General features: G+C 41.1%; 1 protein-coding gene across 1 annotated transcript in view; it reads right to left on the reverse strand.

Annotated features, from left to right (window-relative positions):
* Positions 1 to 25,647, reverse strand: part of LOC122793600 (cytidine deaminase-like) — a 204,381-nt gene that overhangs the window by 146,125 nt on the left and 32,609 nt on the right. Inside the window, exon 2 of the mRNA XM_044061772.1 lies at positions 13,666 to 13,777. Within this exon, the coding sequence (XP_043917707.1) occupies positions 13,666 to 13,777 (112 nt within the window). The remainder of the gene's footprint in view (positions 1 to 13,665; positions 13,778 to 25,647) is intronic.

Below are 25,647 nucleotides of genomic sequence, written 5' to 3' on the forward strand. Positions count from 1 at the left end.
ATTTCAGTAAATAGGGACTGTAATTTGGTAAAGCAGGTATACTGACTACCAGAAATCACGGGGGAGGGGGTCTGTAACTAGCAGTCATGTGGTATGTGCACTTGCTTATAGGTACCAGGATATGCAGATGTTCTAAGTCATTACCTTGTTTAATTATTTGCAAAGTGATAGGGCTGCTAATAAATATGGATACTCTCCTACCAGTAGCACACCAACTCTCAGTGGGGGAGGGGTGTCTAATAAAGAGTCCTAGCATTAAATTCTGGTACAGAGGGAGCAGTGACACTGGACTGCAACGGCTCCCAGAATGACTGTGTTCATTTCAGTAAATAGGGACTGTAATTTGGTAAAGCAGGTGTACTGACTACCAGAAATCACAGAGGAGGTTCTGTAATTCGCAGTCATGTGGTAGGTGCACTTGCTTATAGGTACCAGGATATGCAGAAGTTCTAGGTCATTACCTTGTTTAATTATTTGCAAAGTGATAGGGCTGCTAATAAATATGGATACTCCCCTACCAGTAGCACACCAACTCTCAGTGGGGGAGGGGTATCTAAAGAGTCACAGCATTAAATTCTGGTACAGAGGGAGCAGTGACACTGGACTGCAACAATATTTCGGTAACTATGCAAATGTGGATGTTTTCAAGGGTCACAAAGGCTTCTAGGGCATGCCACTTTTTTGTCTGGACTTCCATCACTGAGCAGTGTTACAGTACTAGATTGACCAGAATTTGTTTGGTTAGTAGGTAGAGGAAAATGACTATGTCTCAAAATGGTATTATGGGGGTAGAGAATGTGCTGGCCAATATGCAGAAGCCTTGAGGAGGCAGATATAGGCCATAACTAGTGACGCAGAACCAGACCTCCCTAACATGACACTGATTAGTGAGACAGTTGCTGAAGTCAGTTATTTTATGCTTATATAGTGGCATCATTCACAGTGATAGCAGGATACTGTTCAACACTAGCTGCTTCTGATCTCAGAAACATAAAAGGAGGGTTCAGTCATGTTCCTTTTTATATCTTCCAAGCTGGTATATTTATTTATTTATTTATTTATTTATTTAACATCTGTTTACCCAGAAAGTCTGACTGGGACAGAGCCCATTCTCAGCAGAGTCCCAGGGAGAAACGCTCCAGATGCATGTCTTTAGAATGCTGGAGGAAGCCGGAGCACCCGCAGGAAACCCATGCGAATGCAGGGAGGACAAGCAGACTCCACACAGAAGGCACCCCAGCCGAGAAACAAACCAAATCGCTGGTGAGGTGACCACGATCGCTGCATGCCTATGTTTCCACCATTGAAAGCAGTTCATTCCTACATATGCAACGACTAAGTCATATGCATATCTGGCATGAGAGGAATCTAAAAGCCTTGCTGATAAAGTGAATATAGTTAGTACCTAAGAGACCACTAACCATGACTCTATTTTCACTCAGGTTGGTGAGTGGTGTGTCAGTATGTCTAACTATTGAGTAATCTACAAGTAGGCTGTTTTCATGTGTATCAACATGCACAGATTGCCTTAGAGGCTTGTGCTAACTGCTCTAGTGGCCCTTTCTTGTGCTGAAGTCAGTAGTGTGTCTCATGGGTGAGGTGTGGTTATGTTACTGAGGTCTGGGCACAATAGAGTGTTGCCTGGGAGTCCTTGATGACTTTGGAAGGTATTTTCCTAGTACCTCAGCAAGGCATTCCTGTTTTATGCTAATCACCGGTGCATTATGATACCTATCATTTGTATTGTCTGATGAATATAACAGATTACTTAAGTGATGACTTCTGACAGTGCTTACCTAAGCCAAGTTATTGTCCTTATTTATGATGACATGCAGATCCCTTTCAGTTATGACCTGCCATGGGACTGAAGTAAATGTATAACATATAACTTACAATGAACAAAATGTTAGCTAATCATACCAGAAAAATGTAAGTACACAGAAATAATGCATTAATTACTTCTGCGATATTATTACCATGTAATACACAAGTGCATGGACTATTTCTCATGGCCAGACCCTGGCTTGTTAGCAATTACTGCTGCTCATATTTGCATTCAGCATTTCCTTCAAAGTAGTATAGAAAACAAGTTAGCAGTAACACTATCCAAGCCCTTGGGCCCCAGAAAGAAGCCTTTTTTGAAATGCTATGATAAATAATGATAATAATAATTATAATAATAATAATTATTATTATTTTGGGCAGGGTATCTTATATTATTTTATCTTGTCTGCTAATTTCTTTACTGCTAAACTCATAATTATGTACCACGTTGCTCCCTATAGCCTCTCTGTAATATGCTGCTGTGACAGTTACATAACTTATTTTGAACTGGTAACCCCAAGTTGAACTTCAAAAAAGTCCATGTGTCAATGTTTAACCTCAGTTAACAAATCTAAGTAAATAAATAAACGGATAAATACATTTAAGGCAGCAAGGTAAACTGACAGAAAGTTAATTCACAATCACCCTTTAGGCTCCAAATGTTGTAAATTTAGCACTCACCTTTAAAAACACCTTGTTAACTTAACATTAAAATTACGTAGCACGGCTGCTGCCAACTAATGTTATGCACCTTATTACTTATACTTTGATTAAATACCAAGAGAATTCTTTACACTCACCTATCAAATCACTCCACAGCCACAGAACATGTAAAACTTGACTCCGTGTCATCTGATGAAACTGCTGTTTTGATTTACTTGCTATAGGTTTATTTCATATTAGATGATCTCTTAGTAATACATGTATATTTACTACTATTGTTATTATGATCATTACTATTATTACAGTACTATTATTATGTATCCATTTTGTACTAGAATTTGATGTTTGGACAGGTGTGCATAAAAAATGGAATGGGTTCTAAATATGTTTTATGCACTTGATCAATCCATCCATCCATTCACAACCTCTTTTTCCCATTTTTGCACATGGGGTCCCAGTTACATGCTACAAAACACTGCAGTTTCACTGTTTGCAACTTATTACATACACTTCATAGTGAAGAGGTTTGATTTATTGTCTTCACAGTTGCTTATATGCCTAAAGCGCCAGCATAAGGGCACTGATGTGCACACTCATGTGCTTCTTATGCTGAAGAGGCGATCACACCCTCTATCCTTTTAGGGATCCAAATCTTGCTCCCCAACCCATATCTGAAGCTTCTGTTAACAGATCCTGAGAGGGTAGAGGGAGATGAAAAGGGAGCCCTGGATTTAGAGACAACTGCTGAATCCACCAGTGAAGTTCCTTCTTGAGACAAGGAAGAAGAGGAACTATAAAGTCTAGAGGATGTGTATGTTGAAGCCACAGTCACTCAGAAACCACTGAACTTTTCTCATGTGGAGTTTGGCCACAGGAAGCATCAGAATGGTGGATGCCATGAAACCCAGAGCTCTTAAGAAACTTCCTGGCTGTAATGGAGGCCAGAGGAAGAAGACTTTGAAAGAAAGAAATAAGAGTTAAGGCCTTTGGAGGAGGCAAGGATGCCAGCATTGGCACCGTCTGAATCCTGCAACCCAGAAAGACATGATCCTGAGCAGTCAGGGAAGACTTTTTGAAATGTACTGTGAACCCTAAGCTCTGAAGAAGAGAAACGACAAAATGAAGATTTTGCAAAAGGATCTCTGGAGAGGATGTCTGAATTAGCAGATTGCCCAAGTAAGGAAATATTTGAATCCCTTGCAGCCTGCAAAAAGCAATCACAGGAGCAAGGCATTTGGTGAATACCCTTGGGGCAGTAGAAAGGCCAAAGGGCAAAGCAGAGAACTGAAAATGCCAGGAAGCAACAGACAAATGCAAAAACTTCCTGAAAAGATGATGGATCGGAATATGAAGATAAGTATTCTTGAGATCCAGAGACACTATATAGGCCCGAGGGAGCAAGAGAGGAAAAAGAGTCTGAAGTGACAACATCTGAAAGGATGGCATCTTCAGAAAAATGTTTAGATGAGAGAGGTCTAGAATAGGTCTCCAAGTACCCTAATTTCTGGGCACTAGAAACATTCTTGAGTAAAACCCCTTCCCCCTTTGGGACACAGGTACCTCTTGAATGGTACCCTGAGTCAAAAGTTCTCGAAGAACCTCTGTGAAAAAAGTTGTTCCCGAGAAGGCTGAGGAATACCCATAAAAGGGGGACAGGATTTCGGCTCTATATTATAACATCGAAGTTCTCTAACATCGAATGTTATAATATTGAATCCGTAATGTCGAACGCTGAAAACAGCTAAGGTGCAGGACATCAAATTCTTTCCCAGGGAAAGAATTCAGTGGGCCGTTGCTGTGGCTTCACTGTTTTCAGCGTTCGATATGTTGGAGCGTTACGGGTCGGGTTCAGGTAAATGTGCGATTGTGTGTAGGTTAGGGGTAGGTTAGGTGAGCTAGGGTTAGGGAGCGGGTCAGGTAAGTGTGCGGTTGTGTGGACGTTAGTGTTAGGGCGCGGGTTCAGGTAAGTGTGCGATTGTGTGTAGGTTAGGGTTTGGGGGCGGGTTAGGTGAGTTAGGGTTAGGGCGCGGGTCAGTAAGTGTGCGATTATGTGTAGGTTAGGGTTAGGGGCGGGTTTGGTGAGTTAGGGTTAGGGCGCTGGTGAGGTGTGTGTGCGATAGTGAAGGACCTTAGGGTTAGGGTTGGGTTAAGGTAAGTGGATAGCTAGTACTGTATGTAAAGTTTAGTTTAGGTGTAGGATTTTAAGTGTATGTGCGTGGATGGCTGTTTTTTGTGTGTGTTTGTGCTGTGTGTATGTTTCTCGGAATAGCAAATTTTTTCCCTGGGAAAAAATTTGCTATTCTGACTGTTCGATGTTTTCACACTTCTGTGTTTAGGGTTCGATATAATAACATTCGATGTTGGAGAACTTTGATGTTATGATATAGACCCCAGGATTTCCACACCATGAAGTACCCCTGATGAATGATGGACAGAACCAAACAATCCTGAATAATCTGAAGCCAAACAAGAAGAGAAAAAGAAAGGTGAAGAGAAAGAGGAATGTGGCTAGGAAGAGATGGATAGTCATACAGCACCTGGTTTATCAGGAAAGGAAGGCTTTGGAATCCCTGAAGTCTGAGTGGCCTTAGTCGGAGAAGTCCACTTGCCACTCTTTTTTACCTTTAGTAGAAGGGAAAGAATGCCTATGAACAAAGGCTAGCTTATTGGGGTTGTTTCTCTGAAATTTAGGCACAGGAGAAACAAACAGATGTTTAAGCTCCTTTAAGGCCTTCCCCTTATCCTGAAGGGACTTAAACAAACCAGCAGCTGCTTCCCCAAACAAAAGTTTATTATAAAGAGGACCATCCATCAACTTAGCCTTAACATCATCAGGTAAACGGTGAAGCCTACACCAAGAATACCTCTTCATCACTGAACCAAAAGCAGCAGCCCTAAAAGAGGCATCTTCTGCGTCATAACTACATTTAATAGAATGATGAACCTCTTGAGAGGAAGTCCCTAGCAAGGAAAGAACAGAAGTTTTACCCTTGGAGGCTGAAAGATCAGAAGTAAGCTGACAGGCCTGAGAAAGGAGAGCCAACACATATCTAGACATATGGGTCTGATAATTAATAGCCCTAAAAGCTAGGGCAGCAGAAGTATAAACCTTCTTACCCAGCCTGTCCATGGTTCTGCTATCCTTGTCACAAGGCAGTAACTTGCATGAAGGAAGCAATTGAGATGGCTTATCAGAGGCTACAGACACCACAGATAGGTCAGCAGCAGGACATTTATACAAAAAGTTACAATCCTCAGGCACCCTATAAAACCTATCAGGCTTCTTGGGAGCAGAAGGCAGAGAATCAGGTGCTTTAGATGCATTGGAAAAAGCATCCAACAAGGCAGCCAAAAACAGGAGGGATAGCAGCAAGTTAGGAGATTCCATCTGCAGTAACTCATGGTACCTCTTATGGATATCAGAGACCTGAGCACAATCCCACTTAAAAAATTCCATCATCCTAGAGATAGTGTCCCCAAAGGAAATTTCTTCAAAAGGAGTATCAGGACTATTAGATTCCTCCTCCTCCTCTGACCCATAGGCCAAAGGACAAGGAATCTGAATAAAATAAATCAGGCATTCCTCATCAGAATCCAACTCTTCCTCAGAAGAATCCTGTTCTCTAGGCCTTTTAAGGGGAGTAGAGAACCAAAGAGAAGCAGGAACAGAAACCCCCTGAAGTGGTTTTAATGACATTAAAACATTACACAACCCCTGAGTAAAGGCCTGCCAATCACTCTGTGGATCCCTAGGAGCAGAAGAAACATGTTTGTTTAGTTTTTTCTTTAAGGGAACATCTGCCCTATAAAACTTAGAAGGCTCTGACCCAGGACGGCATTCAGTAACTGTAGTAGGAACTTCTTTCCTAAACAGAATCTGCAGAACCCCCTAGGCCCCTTGGAAATAATCAAAAGTGGATCCCCCTGAATGTCCAAAACAGACACCTGCAAAGTCTCGTTGGACATGGTGCCAGCTGGATGCTCGCCAGCCTCCAACCCAGTCATGGCAAAGGAATCCGACAACACAACTTGGCAAGCATCCAGGTTCTCACCAACCTCAAGAAAAACAGCCAGTACAGGCAAGACAGTGGAAGATTCTGGTCTTACTTTTTTACCTTCTTCTTCCCTAATAGCTGCCTCTTGGGGTGGGAGGTTCCTTCCATTGTATCTTTAGTGAGAATCTTAAGACGCTGGTTCTCAAGACACAAGGAAAGGGAAGAAAGCCTACTATGAAGGATTTCTGAAAGGGAAGCCTGATAAATAGGACAGGTCCTATGGTCAAGAGAAGCTCCTCGGCAAAAAAGACGCATACAGTGGCTGTCTTTATGGGGAATCTGTCTCCCACACTGGTATTTACCCTTCCTGGATGACATTAACCCCTAACAGCACAAAAAAGTCAAAAAAAAAAAACAAAACCCCAACAGGGTACTTATCTGCAATGGTGCTCAGACTTCAGAAAACAAGCGTAGATGTTCACCAAAGAATGAAAATGCATTCAAAAGTAGTGGAAAATGGATGTAGGCAAACAGACCAATGATTGTAAGAAGTGCTCAGACTGCTGGCAAAGAAGTTCTAATGATGATACACCTGAATGTCACCTTTATGCCCTATGCTACACAAGCAGTGTAGGGGTGAAGTTCAGCATACCTTAAAGCAATAGTAGGCTTTGGCAGACTGGTCGGATGTCAGGCTTCCACTGCAGAGAACTCCATATGTTAGGAATACTGGAGCAGTGAATGTAAGGACATCCTATGACATTGATTTTTGAATATATTTTGTATATAACCGAGTTTTGAAATTTATATCCCCATTTTAGATATTGACTATTTAGTTCCTTATTTAACTTTGCACTGCTCCAGTCGTTGGCCGGATAATTTCAGCATGTGTCCATTTTGTGCTGTTAATTTTTTTATGGTGGTCTCGCAACACTGAAAAGGCCAAAGGGCAAAACCTGGGTCTGTTGTCAGGCAGAGAGCTGGATTACTACAATAAATATTTACACTGGTTTATGTTTTTGATTGTAGAGCTTTCTTCTTTTTTGCAGTTAAATGTATGTTCGAGTGTGTGTGTGTGTGTGTGTGTGTGTGTGTACATGTGCGTGTATACATGTGTGTGTGTGTGTGTGTGTGTGTGTGTGTGTGTGAGAGAGAGTGTGTGTGTCTTTTTCTGGGCATATTTGTATATATGCATAGGATTTATTTATATGTATACAAATGTAAATGTATACAAGTCATCGTGGTACCTGTATATATCCCATGTTGATTTGTTGTTTAAATATAACACAACCACAGATATATATATAAAACTAAGATCAAATAACTAAAATAATCATTATTATAATTTACTGAAAACAATAATGAGATTCTGAGAACTGAACAAATGATAATGAGATAATAACTGCTGCTTCTTTTTCTTATCTGCTGCTGCATTCCTACTTCATGTCTGACAGGTTAATCGGATCACAATGCTGCCTGCAGAAAACCTTAGCACACTCACAGGTTCAAGTTGCAAGTCACTAGCCTGTTCCACTCACAGGTTCAAGATACAAGTCGCTAGCCTGATCCACTCACAGGTTCAAGTTGCAAGTCGCTAGCCTGATCCACTCACAGGTTTAAGTTGCAAGTCACTAGCCTGATCCACTCACAGGTTCAAGTTGCATGTTTCCATAGCCTGATCCACTAACAGGTTCAAGCTGCAAGTCACTATGAAGCTGATCCACTCATAGGCTCAAGTTGCAAGTCGCTAGCCTGATCCAATCACAGGTTCAAGTTGCAAGTCACTAGCCTGATCCACTCACAGGTTCAAGTTGCAAGTTTCCATAGCCTGATCTACTCACAGATTCAAGTTGCAAATCGCTAGTCTGAGACACTTACAAGTTCAAGCTGCAAGTCACTACTAGCCTGATCCACTCACAGGTTCAAGTTGCAAGTCACTAGCCTGATCCACTCACAGGTTCAAGTTGCAAGTCACTAGCCTGATCAGTCAGTCATTATCTTGGACAGCAGAAGTATCATCTCTGCACCATGGAGAGGCTATTCTTGTGAACTACATTCGTACTTTTACCTGATATAAGTAGAGATGCCTGCAGATTGAAAGACATAACAAATATAGTGATAGAACAATGGCTGTCACTATATTTATTTCTGATCAAACAGTGTCTCTTCTTTTTTTAGATGCTTGATGCAAATGCAGCTTGATGACTTACAGCACCACTTCTTTCTTAATGTATAACCATTGTGGCTAACTTAATTAAGCTGTCATTTCTGAACCACTTTCTTGTGTTCTGAAATTTACATATTCCAAGTACTCTTTGTCAACAAAGTTTGTGCTGCCTATTTTTAATCTATTAATCTAATCTTAATATAGGTCTTGCTAACAATATCCATTGATAGTCATAAACTCACTGTATACATTGTGTTATCTATTCTTCCTTGTAAGTACAACACTTAACAACAACTCTGCCCAAATAATCACTATGGTAATAGCATCTTTAAAGCTACTTTTTATCCCAAAATTGTCTTTCTGATGTTATAATTAAGAGTACACAGAATAATTATGTCTTTCACATTCATGTCTCACCTTTTCCCTAAGAGACATCATATTCCAATTAAAATAGTATAAAACTGTACTCTATACCACTGATTACTGAGTTACAAAAAATACATATGCAAATACAAACATAAGAAAAATGAATCCGTTACACTAGTGAAAACTTGTGCAAAATCATTTAACTGCTAGTTACACTGAAGATCACCTCAGTTTGGGAATATTGAAACTAATATGGGTCTCCTTTGCTCACAAATAATATTATATTACAGTCAAACTGCCAGTTGTGCAGACTCACACTCCTTAGGATTTTTTCATCTTGATGACGATAATCCTTTGTAAGAAAATCCCATATTATCTAACCTGTGTGTCTGAGGTTAAATGTCAAGTACAAGCAATTTCTCTGATGTGGTTTAAGCAGTGCATAGGTCAACTCAGAAATCAATATCCCAGGTTACACCATCTATGGAAATGACCATGCAGGTAAAAGGGGTTGGAGGAGTAACAGGTCATGTCCACAACACCTACAGATTTTATCTAGCTGATAGCCATCCACCCCCTACCACATGGTAACACCTGGTACGAATGCAATATTTGTTTCTATTCTACTTACTCAGTCAAAAACACTGGATGTTGCTTGTATGTACCTTAAACTTCACCTTAACCATAAACTAACATCACCCAACTTAAAACAGTCTACAGACAGCAGCAATGGAAATTTACTATTACTTGGAAATAACATCCACATGGTCCCCAGCTGTCAACATGATGTCATCTACAATATGAACTCACAAGACATTGACCTGGTTTCTCAGGTTGCCAAGCACACTTGTTTCACTCACCTGTTGACAGTTATTTCTGAGTGATCATTCTAACATACCTATCCCTCTGTTTGTGTACACGTGCACTGGATATGAGGTAGAGGGAGAAAATTATGACAGAGAATTGTGACTGTAGCAGTGCATTTCCAAGCATTTGTCATTTTAACATGAACCACATTTTTTTAAATTTTAACATTTTTAATATTAGTCCCAAATGAGGCAAAGATTTTACCATGTTGAGAATATTAAGTGGTAAGATTATAGCGATTACAAAAGTAGCAAAAGCAAAGACATGCTACAATTCAGTTCCTAGGCTTATATTCCATCACCATGAGGTACAAACTCTCAAACAAGAACTAAGGTATGCCTTGAGACTACTGTCTTTAAGACTCACTGTCACAAAAGGAAATATTGCCAGCTTAGCTGTTTGTAATTTTGTAAATAATTATATGTCATTTGTGAATATTTATATGATTTATATAGAAGTGTGACAAAAGGAGATACAAAATTCCACATAGCTGTGCAGGCAGTAAGTGGTTGTGTGTCAATTGCGAACAGCAACATGATTCATATGCCTGTGTTACAAATGTATTAGAACTGTATGTCATATTGTATAGACGTATGCTGAAGAGATATTTTTTATATACACTACTGTAACTGTTTAACAGGGGAGACTAAAACACAGGAGATTAACTTGCAAAACTTCAGAAGAATGGTTGAGGTTAAGTTACTTTATAGCTGGGCCATAAACAAAAGATGTTATCTCTCAGTTTCAGTACAGTAACAGACACAATGTCTAGAACTAGAAGTGTTTTGTATTGTCTTGAAAGATAGATAATTACTAGGTTTGAAATGTAGAAGTGTTTTGTTTTAGGACTTCCAGGAGCTGCAAAATCTGAGGAAAAGCCTTTGTTTATGTATTTTCACAGGTAGATGCTCAATGCTACCTCAGTGGTTGTTTTTGAGCCTGGGAACTGAAGTCAAATGACAAGAAGTGATGTCATGCTGCAGTATTTGCGATATTAATTTAAGAACTCTCTGAGAGAGAGAGAGAGAAACAATGCATTTTGTAAAAAAAGCACACTGTAAACTGTAGACCACAGAGCAAAAGAAAACCAGACACCAAGTTAGTGCTTTCATTCACTTTAAATCAAACTGAACTTCATCAGAAATTTCTGATGAAGTTCAGTTTGAATTAAAGTGAACAAAAAGGCTAGCTTGGTGTCTGGTTTTCTTTTCTCTGTGGTCTACAGTTTACAGTGTATTTTTTTTTTTTTACTTTGTTCCTGTGGGCTTGCATTCTACAATGCATTTTGTATTTTGTCTTTGACCTGGCAGCATCAGCTGGGAAGACCCACTCATCACATCTGTCTTGCCTGGCTCTGTAAGTAAGTTAATTAAGGTACAGTAATTACTATATTCCTTACTGAATCTAAAATAAAATATTAGTTTAGATATTTTCTTTATTTATTAGTGACTGTCCTGTGATGTTGTTTTAAATATTTCCTGTGATTTTGAATTCTGAAGTCACTGTGAATACATATTTAGTATTGTCTTGTTCTTACATTATTTATTATTAAATTTATTTAAACCTATCATTGTGGCTGATATTTGCGAGACATATTTAAGCTCTTAGTGTACTTGCATATCTGTTTGGTGACACTGTGCAGGCCACTCCTAACAGCCTTGCTCTTGGTCAAACTACCACATGGATTAATAGTAACATTACACAGTAAAATTGCACACCCTTTGTTAAGGGCCTTAAAGTAGCTGACAAAGAGTTGGCTGGTGGCACTGATAACTACCTTATAGTCTGGGCAAAAGGGGGCATAGCTAGTAAATCTGTGCCAGCCTTTTCCAGGTGTGTGTGTGTGTGTGTGTGTGTGTGTGTGTGTGTGTGTGTATGTGTGTGTGTACAACTCAAATAGTGTGTGTCAGTTACTTGGGCAGGAACTCACTCAAAGCACTGGTTGGACAGAGAGGGTGCTGGCCACTCAGTTGAGATCTCAACTCTATAGCTGTGCCAGTGGAGAGTCTAATTGGGCATCTGGAGAAAGAGGGAGAAACCAGTCCCAGACTGACTGTGGTCTCTGTGTGCTCTTAAGGGAAATTACACTTTAATGTGCGTGTACCTGTCCTCCTCCCAGTGTGTACATACCCCACTGTTGCCAGTGGTGAGGATTGAGGCTCCTTGATTACTGAACCAGTGCTGGGGCATCACACTCATCTTAATTTAAATCAGCAAATAAGATGTAAAATGTACATTCCTAATTTCTAATATCATCAGCTCGGGGATGCCTTTCTCTCATCCCTGACTGAATGAATGAGCTAAGAGAGCACAGGTAGGGGAACCACTAAGCAAGCTACAAAACAAAGACTGACATTTGGTAGGCATATCAACATGTTGTTTGGATGTCATGCAAGCCAACACAAAAATAAGAAATGAAACAATGCTTGCTCATTATGACAGGACTTAAACACTGAGCTGCATTCTGTAAAGAAGAAATATAGTAACCTCCTATGATCCTATGAAAACTTGCAGGAAGAATTTATGTAAGCAATGTTCTGTAGTAGCTTTAAACTGGTTACTGAATGGATAGTGTCACTGGTGTCAGTAAACACTTAGTGAAAAATGACTGATCTTTTTTGGGTAAGAATGACACGAAAATTTAGATCCATCTTGTACAGCTTTTTGTGCCCCCATCGTGGAATCTGGATACGGCCATATTCTGCATTATAATTATGTACAACTCAGCTGTGTTTTCATCAGAATACTTTGACGACAACGTGGAATACTGAATGTATACACATTAAATCAGAAAATAAAACTCTGTAGGAAAGCCCATGTGATTCCCTAATTCCATTAAGTGTTTCACATAATATTGCTAGCGCACAACCAGCAGATGTCTGCTTTTTACATAGAAGTTGCATATATGGAATACACATGGTTCAGCAATAGTTGCAACAGCAGTCCATGCGTACCTAATTAACTGTCACTCAGTCAAAACACTGAATGGAGTTAAAGAGGATGGCTGTTTAGGGTCTGGGTAGTAAAGAAAGTGAACATAATCATTATGATGCTTTACATGAAGCTGGATGCGAAGGCTGGGACAGCATCTTTGTCAGTGGATCAGCAGGGACTGTAATGTGGTCTGAGGAGCTTGAAGGCTTCACATTAATAGTCATGGCATAGAGACTGCTGTTTTCAGATCAGGAATGTAGAGTCCAGGAGGCATGTAATTTGTTTTCCAGTTTTTGGTAGGACTACAGGGAGGTGGAAAATTGAGAAAGTAAAATGGCCAATACTCTGGTTACATTACTCTCCTATTATAATAAACATCTGATCCATTTCTGTTTTTTGAGACACACTGTTACTCTCTCCCACTGGCCACACTGACATCATTTAAAAAAATATATTTTTCTGTAGGGTTATTTATGTATTATTCTCTCTGCCTTGAAAAACATTCTATCAAATTCCCAATAAGTCCCAGAAAGATGACTAAAGTCTCACTGTCTCTAGACTCTTTTTGGCAGTTTAGAACAAAGCAGTAAGGCTTTGAGCTGCTGAAAGGTTTCATTTTAGTGTCCTAGGTTTGCTTCCCCCAAGTCTTAATTTGCCTACTGTACAAGTCTAAGTGAGTCACTTAACCAGCTAATGCTCCTGGCCTCCAACTAAAAATGGGGTTATACTCAGATGGACAATCTACTTAACAAACAACAGCAATAAAATAAAAATTCGGAGTGCATGATTTCTGTTCACAAAAAAAAAAAAAAAAAAAAAAACAGCACATAGATTTCATCCAGTACTTACCTAGAAATTGCTATAGCTTTAAAACTCCTATATCCTTCTGAGACAGCCTTCACAATTGCTGTTTGTTCTGCACAAATGCCCAAAGGGTAGACAGCATTTTCAACATTGCAGCCTAAAATGAAAAAAGAAAGTGAATATTCTTTATAGAAAACTAGCATTTGGTAGATCAGTTATGTACAAACACAAACGCACACAGTCACACATGTGCATACATGCTTTAATTTATGTGAGAGTTGCATTACAATCTGTTAAATTTTTCCCATCTTCCAAAATATAAGAGCAACTACCGTCTTGTTTCAGTTGTCATTTATTAAAAAAAAATTAAATTCAGTGTTCCAAAACTAAGTTTCAGGGAATTACAACAGTGATTACCATAATTCCATTATTTTTTATACTATTGAATGAAGTAAATTCACAGTTTTAGGACTAGTAGTTTTTTTAGTATCTAGTACTCTGGAATTGTATAGAATTTTCCTTGAAAATAAAAAAATACATATTCTTATAAGCTCTCAAAAAAGGGCACTGAGACTGTGGATCTGTCTGTACTAGCTTTACTTCATTATGCCCCAAGACTGCTGCTGTACATTTACGCCATCTTGCCATAAGGCTGCTGCTGGGTTCATACCACTTTTACACCATCAAGCCCTGAGACTGCTACTGGATTTGTACATTTTTTGCCTGATCCTTCCCTCACAACTGGACCTGTACCATGCTTGCCCTGACACTCCTGCTGGGTTTGTACCACTTTTACCCCATCCTGACCCAAAGCTGCTGCTACTGCTGGGTCTGTGCGATGTTTACCCCATCCTACCCTGAGAATGGTGTTGGGTCTGTACCACTTTTACTCCTTGCTCAGAGAGCTGGGGACTGGACTAGGTTTACCCCATCCTGCTCCGACACCACTGTTGGGTCATCGCCACTTTTTACTCATTCCTGCCCTGTGACTGCTGTTCTGTCTTTACTACTTTTAACCCTGTCTTACCCTGGGACTGCTGCTTAGTCCATACCACTTTTACTCCATCTTACCCTGAGACTGCTGCTGTAGCAGTTGCACATTTACCCCACCCTCCCCTGAAACTGTTTTACTATGCCAGTTATATTCTGCTCTGGTCTCACCGACTGCTATTATTACTTTCCAGTGCAGTGCCACAGACAGGAATTTGGCTGTGCCACCAGCAGATAATATGTTTCCATTGTAGGGATATGTTTTGTAAGGCTCTTCAGCAGTTGTGTGTCTGCTGTGGAAGTCTTATACCTGGACTGAACAATGAAGAATTACTAAAGGGCTAACACTCCCAGCAGACTTCACTGACATATAACTGCTGGGAGCTAGTTATCAGGGATCATTACAAACATTGGATTGTGACATATAGGTGCAGTACATCACAACTGCCACATATCTGAGTACCAGATTCAATAATCCTGCAGAATTAACCGATCAGGCATTAATGCTGTATCAGTGGGATTGTTACATCTCAAAGGCAGTTACATTTTTTAATTAATAATGCTGTGCTGTGACAGATGACGTCAACATCAACTGCATAAGAAGGTTTCATGCACTATTCTGATGAGGAATGTGAGTTCAGTTAAAAAAAAATACTCATTCTCCCTGATACCCCAGCATTCTAGAACACCAGGGGAGATAGTCTAGAACCAGGGATCATGGCTCAACTCAGCGTTAGGAGATAATTTAGAATATATAGTACTCCTTCTGGGCAGAATGCATAGTGCAATGCTTGCTATGCTGGATTACACACAGCTATAATCCCCAATGTGAGTGTTGTGCAGTCCATGGTGGGCACTTGCCCTCCTTCCACATTCCCTAGTTCATGAGCTGCACTTCTGGGAATTCCCCCTACATAGAACTTAATTTGGGGGACTTCAACTCCATTTCTCCTGAGGATGAACAAAGTGGTATCAGCTTCTCACTCCCATTTCTCCCTGGATGGGCTAATAGGCAAACTCAGGTCACCAGGTGTGTTGTGAGGCCAAAACCTCTGTGCTACAGAGCCAACTATAGTCTGGACTAGGATTTCGATGAACAGAATGCCAGTTTAAAATTATAAGACAATATAGCTTTATAACCACCCATTTCATGAAAATTCAGTTGTAAAACTGGGATGTCTAAACTACGAGCCACATATGTATAAACATTTGCTGTAGAAAATGTGCCAGTTTTTGATAAACAAAGTCTTCCACGTGAACTCATGTACATAAGTGCTAAGTGTTCTTTTCTGTAGGAAAACAGGCAGACTATCATGATAATCCTGCTTTAAAAAATAGTCGACAATTAATATACTGCTTGCCCCACTGAAAATCAGTACTAAATAAAAATAAAATGATGTAGCACAGATGGAGGGCATCAGAAGGAGTCACAATTCTTTGTCCATCACAAAAAAGGAAACAGTAAGAAGGAAATATGAAAAAAGGAACATTTGCTGCAGACAGCATGCAAGAGAGAGATAGGGCACATGATTTTTAAGCGGATGCTTCTAGGGGAAGTTCTAAAGAGGTGCACTGTTAAGGAATACTATGAACAGATTGGAAAAAAGACAAGAAGGAAAAAGGGAAGAAAGGGGGATTAGTACTGTATAGCAGCATACAAGGTATTTTAAAATAAACAGAAATAAAAAAGGGCTGATAGAGAAGTAACAAAGAGGTGTACATGAGGTAAGTTACCTCAGTTTTTGTAGAAAAAGAAAAGCAGAAGGAAAATAAGTGGCAGAAAGCTGCAGAATCAATGAGTACATGTGACTATAAAATATTTAGTTCCTTGCAGACAATAGCAGGGCATGTAGGAGAGCTGAGAATAAACAAATGTCAATGTGAGTTATTGTGGGATAATGCTTACCATGGTCAGACAAGAAACAGACATAGAATGGGCAAAGCAAGAGGTGGAAGAATATTTGGTGAGTAATAAGGGGGAAAGGGAAAAGAAAAGGTATGAGTGTTGGTCATAAATTTAGTGGGAAGTAATGGGGAGATATTATGGGAGGACATGGTCTACAGACCACTGGATACAAGTATAGGGGAGGTTAAAAGAAAGATAGGAGTAAAGGGTGAAACAAAAATGGTTAGAGGGTATAAGAAAAACAAAGTGCTAATGGTGTGTGACTGGACCTAGTCAGGGGTGCAAAAGAAAATTTCTGTCCATCTGCAGAAAGAAGGAATCCTCATCATGGAGTCATTGGAGGAATCAGGATTTTAATAAAATGTCAAAAAACCTACTGGGTAGATTGGAATTTTGGCTGTGGTAATAGCAAGATTTGAGAGAGTCAGTGAGCTCAAGCCTCGGTGAGCAGCACCCACTTTTCATATTGTGGTTCCAAATGTCAAAGAGAGTCAGAATATGTAGAATGATGCCTGGTATATGGGACTAGGGGGCTGGTTTCAGACAGTTACAGAGTCAAGTAAAAGGTTTCTGGGGAATTGGGGGGTAGTATGAAATTACTCTACGGAGTACATCAGGGATGACATGGAGGCAACAATGAGGATAAGACAAAAAATAGACATAAAAGAAGCAAAAATACACCTGAGAAGGATGGCCAAATCGTAATAAAGGAGAAACAGCATATGGAAGGTGGATGGAGAGATGAGGTAGGGAAAAGTAGTCATATGAGGAGGGCAGCTACCAAGATCATAAAAGTAGACGTGAAGAGTAAGCTAATGGGGTGCAAAGATAGCATCAATAACCGAAAGAATCTCTACAAATATGCAGCTAAGAGAAAAGAGAACAGGAACAGAAGCGCTACAACACAGCAACACAGTAAGTGAACCTGCAAGGTGGTAAAGGAGCAAATTATACCGGTATAGGAAATGCCTGGGACTGGGGAGGAAGTGGATGAAGGGGGATATGACACACTGAAGGGAGTGAAGATGGAGCAAATAAGGCTAAGGGGGGGATAAAGTACAAAGACCTGATGAGTTAACACAGAAAAAAATGATTACAGGCACTCCACAAACACCTAGCTAGGTTATGCACACTAAAGGACAATGTGGTAACATGTGACTGGATGTAGGACATTGTGATGGCATTGCACAAGCGTGGGCTCGGGGTGGAACACAGGAGTCACAGACTGGTGGGTCTGGCCTGTATTCTTGTCAAGGTCATTGAAAGGATCACAATGGGCAGGGCTGAGGTTGCCTCAACCACCAAAGACATAATGGATCAACAGCAGCATGGATTTTTTTGTTAGTGGTTTTGTCAGAGCAACCTTCTGCCCTTGTGTGACTGGGTAATAACTACAACTGCATAGGTAGCTCTAGAAGACACCATTTACTTTGATTTTAGCAATGGTATTGGTTTATTCCACACAAGATAATGCTGGCAAAGTTAAACAGGCTGGTGCTGGGCTATGTACAGTGAAGTGGTAGAATAGGGATTTGAAAACTTTGAAGTTAAAGGGCAAAGGGGTGATTCACAGCCAGCCTCAGATGGTGGTACTTTGGTTTTATTCAGCTTGTTTATGTCAGAATCTCCCAGAACAGCAAGCAAAATAAATGTACCCAGTAATGGCACAAAGACTTGGAAAATGTTCAGGGATAGACAGCAAGCATTAATATGGACCTGGTTATATCTAGGGCATAGGCATCAAGATGGCAGCATGGATTCACTGTGGGCAAATGTAGAGTAATGCACTTTGGAAGCATCATCCTAGCACTGATGTACAACATAAGGACAGTATACCTAGAAAGTAACAGCGGTAAAAAAGGTCTGGGAGTAGCAATCATGCCCATGAGGATCCACAAAGAACAGAGCAAGATAATAGTATCTTTGGCCAACAAGATGCTGTAGTGTACTGCTAGTTGATTCATTGAATGGCGATGAAAACTAAAGGGATGAACAGGTTAAGGCATGAGAAAAAGGCTGAGCGGATTCTATAACTGTGTGGCTTGGGGGTAAGGTAACAAAGAGGAGGCATGGTTATGGTGCACAAGCTCATAAAAAGGAAGGTGTGTGGAACAGAACACAAGAGGAAGAATGAGGCAGGAGATATAGATGGCAAAAAGAAGAGTCCAGTTTCAAGTTGCCATGAGAAAGATTTACTTTGTGGAAAGACTGATGAACTCTTGAACAGGCTACCTGAGGCAGATATAAAAGTGAACACCAGAGAAGGTGTTATGAAGCTGTAGAAAAAGAATGCCTAGCCATAGTATTGGCACTGCAGAAAGGTCAGCCTTATCTGTATGGAAGGAAATTCACTGTGGTTACAGACCACAATCCCTTAAATGGCTACATAAAGTCAGCCAGCAAAATGCCAAATTATTAAGGTGGGCCTAGGGTTGCAGGCATATGACATGACAGCACACCACCATAGTGGGGTCAGCAATGCCAATGCCAATGCCGATGGACTCTCAAGACAGGGTATAAGTTAATGTGTTCCCAGAATGCCCTATTTCTCTCAAGCACTGTTTTTCCAGGGTCACTTGAAAAATTAGCTTGAGTCTTCAAAGGGGGGGGGGGTATGATGATGTGAGGCATCTGTGCCAGGCAGAGTAGGGCAGTGCAAGTGTTACATATGGCAGCATAGTTAGCTGGAGTTGTATAGATAATTTTGTGTCATTTGACTATCACACTGATTTGTACAGATGCTTATGTTAAAAATGTATCAACAGATTTATTATAACTGATTAAATGTATATGTTTAAACAAAGAATTCTGGAAGGGAAGAGTATAAGTTTTTGAAATTGTTCTGTAATTTTTAAATACTGCAACAGATTTAGCAAAGCTCTGAGTGTATATTGTACCAGAGTCAGGGGATCAAATGTAATGTCATTCTATTGTTGGGTTGTTTGTTTCTAATAACTTGGTTCAGTTAAACTCTTTTTTCTAGAGGCTCATTTAGCTGTTTAAAACTTTCATTTAAAGGCTCACTGCTGCTTTTCAGCTGTGAGAAACATTTCTGCAGTTTGTTTCCCACCCTCCCTCCCTGTTGATAGTTGGTGGCTTTGCAGTTGCCCGCCCCTAGTGTAAATTTGATCTGGGCCCCTCCTCCCAGTCTAGTGTCATTACCTCATTCTACCCAGTACAGGGAGAACATTTGAGAAGTTCAGTCAGCTTAGTTTCTGCTACTCATTTCTCTCTTTCCACTTAAAAAATAAAATGCATCTGCTTTTACTGTATTTGTTTCTTCCTACTTTATTTTGCTTTTGCGTCATCTTAAAAGTACTCAATTGTATTTATTACTGCTTGGTGTAACTCATTCTAAGCCTTTTAGTTAGCACTTGGGCTTCAGACCAGTTGTTTTACATTAAGAAGGTTTGTGGTCTGCACTGTAGTGGCAGAACAGGTAGCTTACATCCTTCTAAGTTGGGAACTGCTGATTGAGGGCTCAGTGTCTGTTATTCTAAAAGTGTATTAATTCTGGTTTAAGCACTTGGGCTTCAAGCCAGTTATTTTACATTAAGAGGGTTCTTGGTCTGCACTCTTGTGGGAGGAGAGGCTGGACTCTGCCCTTCTGAGCTGGGAATTTCTGGTTAAAGGCTTATAGTGCCTGCATATTTGAACTGCTTCTTACTGAAATTGGTACACCTTGTTTGCTGTAGCATAGACTAGATCCAGGCCTGCTGAATCTAGCTTTGTTTGTATAACTTGAGCACTAATCCAGGCATTCTTTAAAGTATTCAATTGTATTTATTACTGCTTGGTAGTAACTTGATTAAAGTGTAGCTATCATTCTAAGTCTTTTGGATTAAGCACTTGGGCTTCAGACCCGTTGTTTTACATTAGGAAGGTTTGTGGCCTGCACTGTGGTGGCAGGACAGGTAGCTTACATCCTTCTAAGTTGGGAACTGCTGATTAAGGACTCAGTGTCTGTTATTCTAAAAGTGTATTAGTTCTGGTTTAAGCACTTGGGCTTCAGGCCAGTTATTTTACATTAAGAAGGTTTGTGGTCTGCACTCTTGTGGGAGGAAAGGCTGGACTCTGCCCTTCTGAACTGGGAATTTCTGGTTAAAGGCTTATAGTGCCTGCATACTGAACGGTTTCTTACTTAAATTGGTACACCTTGTTTGCTGTAGCATAGACTAGATCCAGGCCTGCTGAATCTAGCTTTGTTTGTATGCTTGTTGTTTGTTTGCTTGTTATTTCCCTGAAACGCTAATTTCACCTAAAACGCGGCTTTTCAGCGCTTCTGTGGATTCCTACTGATATCTGCATTACTTACTGTACTTATTTCCTTGTTTCACTTGAAAGAAAGTTACTGTTTGTCATTTTTGCATTTAAGTTACCTGTAACACATTGCATTTAAGTTACCTGGCACCTGCTCACTAAGTCAGCACTAAAAAATTAAAAGCACTACACCCTCGCAAACTCCCCTTGAGTACCTTGTTCCCCATTGGCACTTTTTTTCAATTTAAAGGAATTCCCAATACTATTCTAGCATGTCCAAAGGTCAGTTGTCAATCTCCTTTCCGTTCCAGCTGGTGAATCTGGGAATCTTGAGGCAATGTTACAACTGCCTCATGTACACAGACAACCCTCTCCTCCTCCCAACAAATTCCAACACATGTGAGAGATGCAACCATATAGCCAAACTGGAGGCTAAGCTCTCTCAACTCAGTACTGGCGTAACCAGTCAGGAGGAGAAGGAAACCACACTCACTACAATTCCAGACTCACATAGACCTACCACAACAGCAAACCAAACACATAAACACACAAAAACATACTCGGAGGCTCTAAATAAAAATCTGCCTAAGCAGCAGAGACCTCCAAAGCAGACACCCAAGCAACCGCTACCCCAAAACAAAACACGTGCAACACATAGCTCACAAAGCCAGTGTGCCAAACAGTCACAGCCCTTAAGGCTAAACAACACACCTGATACACTTGTAATAGGTGACTCTATCGTCAGGCACACTGACGTCCTGCTCACCAGGCTGAACAAGGAGAAGGTCACTCTGAGCTGCCTGTCGGGCGCTAGGATCCGCTGCATAACACAAGCACTCAGGTCACTCCAAGGCAAGTACAAATATGACTCAGTCATTGTCCATGCTGGTGTGAATGACCTGAGACGTACCTCCCTGGACTACATGAAGAGAGACATAGAGGAGCTCTCTGAGCAAGTAGCCCAGGCCGGTATGACCCTGACATTGAGTAGCATCTTACCTTCACCAAGAATGATGCCACAATATGAAGACAAGATGATCAATTTCAACAATTGGCTTAAGTATTGGTGTCATTCAAAGGGGATCCAATGCCTGTCAGCCTGGGATGACATGCTCGACAAGCCACGATGCTTCGCTAGGGACAGCTTGCAACTGTCACCCCTGGGCTTTCGGATGTTGGCAAAGGCTCTTGCTACCCCCATAGTGCCTTTTTTAGGCAAGGCTCAAAAGACAAACCCACCTCCATAGGTATCACAAGGGATAAGAAACTAAGAGTAATGCTACTCAACGCCAGAAGTATAAACCTCAAGATGCACGCACTCAAAACTCTCCTTAGCATGGAGAATATTGATATCTGTGCAGTAACAGAAACCTGGTTCAAGGCTCCCGAGAGCACCCCAGCACTACCAGGTTATACCTCATACCATGCTTTTCGGCCCCAAAACTTGGACCGAACCACAAAAGGAAAGGGAGTATCAATATTCGTCAAAGATACCCACACCTCCAGGTTGGTGGCACAGCACGAAGCATCAGAGACTATCCATGTGCAACTAACAGTGGGTAAAACTGCCTTCCAGTTTATAGCCTGCTACAGACCACCCTCCCAAACCCAGGAACCCCACTCGGCCTTCCTGAGAACACTGGAAAATATGAAGGTCTCTCCAAACACCATTATATTGGGCGACTTCAACTACCCAAACATAGACTGGGAGCATTACTCTAGCTCCAACACCCTAGCCCAAAGGTTCCTAGAATTTATAAACTCAAATGCTATGGAACAACTTGTTACCACTCCCACAAGAGGGAAAACATACTGGACCTGATCATAACCAACATGGGGACTCTATGCTCCAGACCAGAAGTGTATCCCTCACTGGTAAGATCAGACCATAAACTAATCTCACTGGATATTCACATCCCGACCCCACCCCCTGCCCAGAAAACCACAGTGAAAAACCTCTCTAAAGCAAATTTCACACTCCTCAAAACCGAGGTAGAATCCTTCAAAGCCTCCGAGCCTGTGGAAAATACGGCCCAGACCGCAGAATCCTTTATAAATGCATGCAATCCCATATAAAACCAAGACCCAATCCTCCAAAGGCAGACGTCCTGTCTGGTGGACCCCATCCATAAACAAATTATACAATAGAAGGAGGAAGCTACTACATGATAGAGCAAAATCCTAAAAAGGGAAGGCATCTCTGATCAGTATTAGCAAAAAACTACGGGCACTCATAAAATCAAATTCCACAGGACACCAAGGATAATCACAAGGCTTTCTTTAGTTATGTTAGGAACCTGGGTGGGAATTCCCAGATATGCTCAGAATTTCTCCAAAATGACAAAAAATACACCAAACCCACAGATATTGCCAACATCCTAGCTGACAGGTTCAGCGCAAACCCCCCCCCCACCAAAAGGGCAAATGTGTATTCCAGCAGAGTGCTGCCCCCCTGACATCTCAGATGCTCAGGTAACAGCCGCCCTCTCCAAAGCAAAAAACACAGCATCAATGGGACCAGACGGCATCCCGGGCTGCGTCCTACATGAACTCCAAGAAGAGCTAAACCCAAACATAAAACTACTGTTCAATCTCAGCCTTACTACAGGATATGTACCCAAAGAGTGGTGTACAGCAACAGTGGTCCCTCTCCACAAAGGTGGTGCCTCAACGGATCCTGGAAACTATCGCCCCATAAGCCTGACTAGCTTGGTCTGCAAAGCTATGGAAAGGATCATCATGGACCTCATAAATAAAGATATTGGGGACCTACAGACACTGGATCCTACCCAGTTCAGCTTTGTTAAGGGCAGATCCTGCCTCTTAAACCTGGTCGATTTCTTTGAAACAGTCACCAAGGCCATTGACGAGGGAAGGTGTTCCACACAGCCTACCTGGACCTCGCAAAGCCTTCGATACAATACCCCACTCGGGCATTATAGATAAGCTCACCAGCTTAAATATAAACCCCTATGTCACTAGATGGGTTGCAAACTGGCTCAAGGACAGAACCCACATGGTTAGAATTGCTGGAGCCATGTCAGACTCCAAACCAGTTACAAGTGGCGTCCCACAAGGCTCAGTCCTGGGACCTCTCTTGTTCGGTATATATTTCTCGGAGGTACAGGCCAACACGGAAGGACTGTGGCTGACCTAAGTTCGCAGATGACTGCAAACTGGGCCATAATCGACTCTCCAGCCGACACAAGCATCCTCCAAAAGGGCCTCATAGAAACAGACAACTGGTGCCAGAGCCATGGCCTCAAGCTAAAAGCCAAAAGTGTATAGGCATCCCCTTTGGCAAAAACAAAGTGCCCACAAATTACCACATAGGTGGTAATCCATTAAGTACAGAAGAAGTAATTAGGGACCTGGGGACCCAAGTTGATAGCAATCTCTCATTTGACAACCACGTGGCCAAAGTGGTTAGAAGAACATTTTATATAGCCCATCTAATCATGAAGGGATTCACATCTAGATCAGGGGAGGTCATCGTGCTTCTTTACTCATCCCTCATTAGGCCCATAATTGAGTACAATGCCCCTTTTGGGATGTACCTTACCAGACACCTGCAGCAACTGGAAAGACCCCAAAAGTACCTCACCAAGAGGATCAAAGGGCTCAAACAGATGCCATATGCTGCCTGGTTAAAGAAACTCCAGCTCTACACAGTGGCATACCACCTGCTCAGAGGCGATCTGTGCCTGACGTATAAAGCCATGTCCAACCCGGAATTAATGGACATGCTGCACCTCAGAAAATCCAAATCCCATCAAGCTACGCACGAGAGACTTGAGCCTCAGCACTGAAATAAATAGGACATGCTGGAGGGACAGATTCATAACCCAGAGGCTCCCTTCACTCTTGAATAAAATCCCAGTCCAGGTTAGGCAGAGTCCCTCACTGACTCTCTTCAAGAGGAATCTTGATGACTGGATGGGAGATCGTAGGTTTACCCCGGGTATCACTTCTGTGTCACTGTTAGACAGAGGCACAGTATACTAATCTCGAAAAAGGGCATAGCAAAATTAATTTAAAATGGGTGGCGAAAGCCAAACACACTCTGGCTATGCTTATAAATGCCCTAGGGCAGATAGCCTAGTATGAACCTATGAACCTATAACCAGCACTGAGAGAATGGAATTCTCATAGCAGTTTGTTTTGTTTTCTTTGGAACCTGATATAAAAGATCTATGTCAGTTATCACAGACAGTTAGTTGAGTTCAGTTCAATTGGTTGGAAGCTCATCACCTTGCCTTGTGTGAGTAAGCATTTCAGCATCTAATCTTGCATTGTTGTATTAAGTTAGCTAAGAAACTGTTCTCCTTTAGACAGTCAGGAAATACAGTGAGATTGGTTAAGTAGTGTTTTTCTGCATCTGTTTGAATCTGTCCAACTGTGTTATTTTTTATTTCTTCTGTGATTAAAACTCTGGCGTTTATTGTACTTAGATATTTAGTTTTCTCATGATTTCTGTTTTATTATTTATTATTAAATATTTTTATACCTTTCATTGTAGCTGGTCTTTTAGATAATACTTGTAATATCTTGAGAGTACTTGTGCTTATTTTGGCGACACCGTGGCCACTCCAAAAAGCCTTGTTGCTTTGCTTACATTCTACCATTTATATTACTATTGATTTTACTCACTATAATTGGATACCCTTGTAAAGGCCTGAGAGTGATTCACTGATGGCAGCGTGGTTACCTTATGGTCTGGGCAGAAAGGGTACAGCTAGTAAATCTGTGTCAGCCTTTCCCAGGAGTGAGTGAGTGAAAGTGTGTGTGTGTGTGTGTGTGTGTGTGTGTGTGTGTGTGTGTGTGTGTGTGTGTGTGTGTGTGTGTGTGAAAATCAAATACCTAGGTGTGGG

This window comes from Protopterus annectens, chromosome 2.part0, assembly GCF_019279795.1.
Source record: "Protopterus annectens isolate FY-2018-M chromosome 2.part0, PAN1.0, whole genome shotgun sequence".
Taxonomy (NCBI): Eukaryota; Metazoa; Chordata; order Ceratodontiformes; family Protopteridae; genus Protopterus; species Protopterus annectens.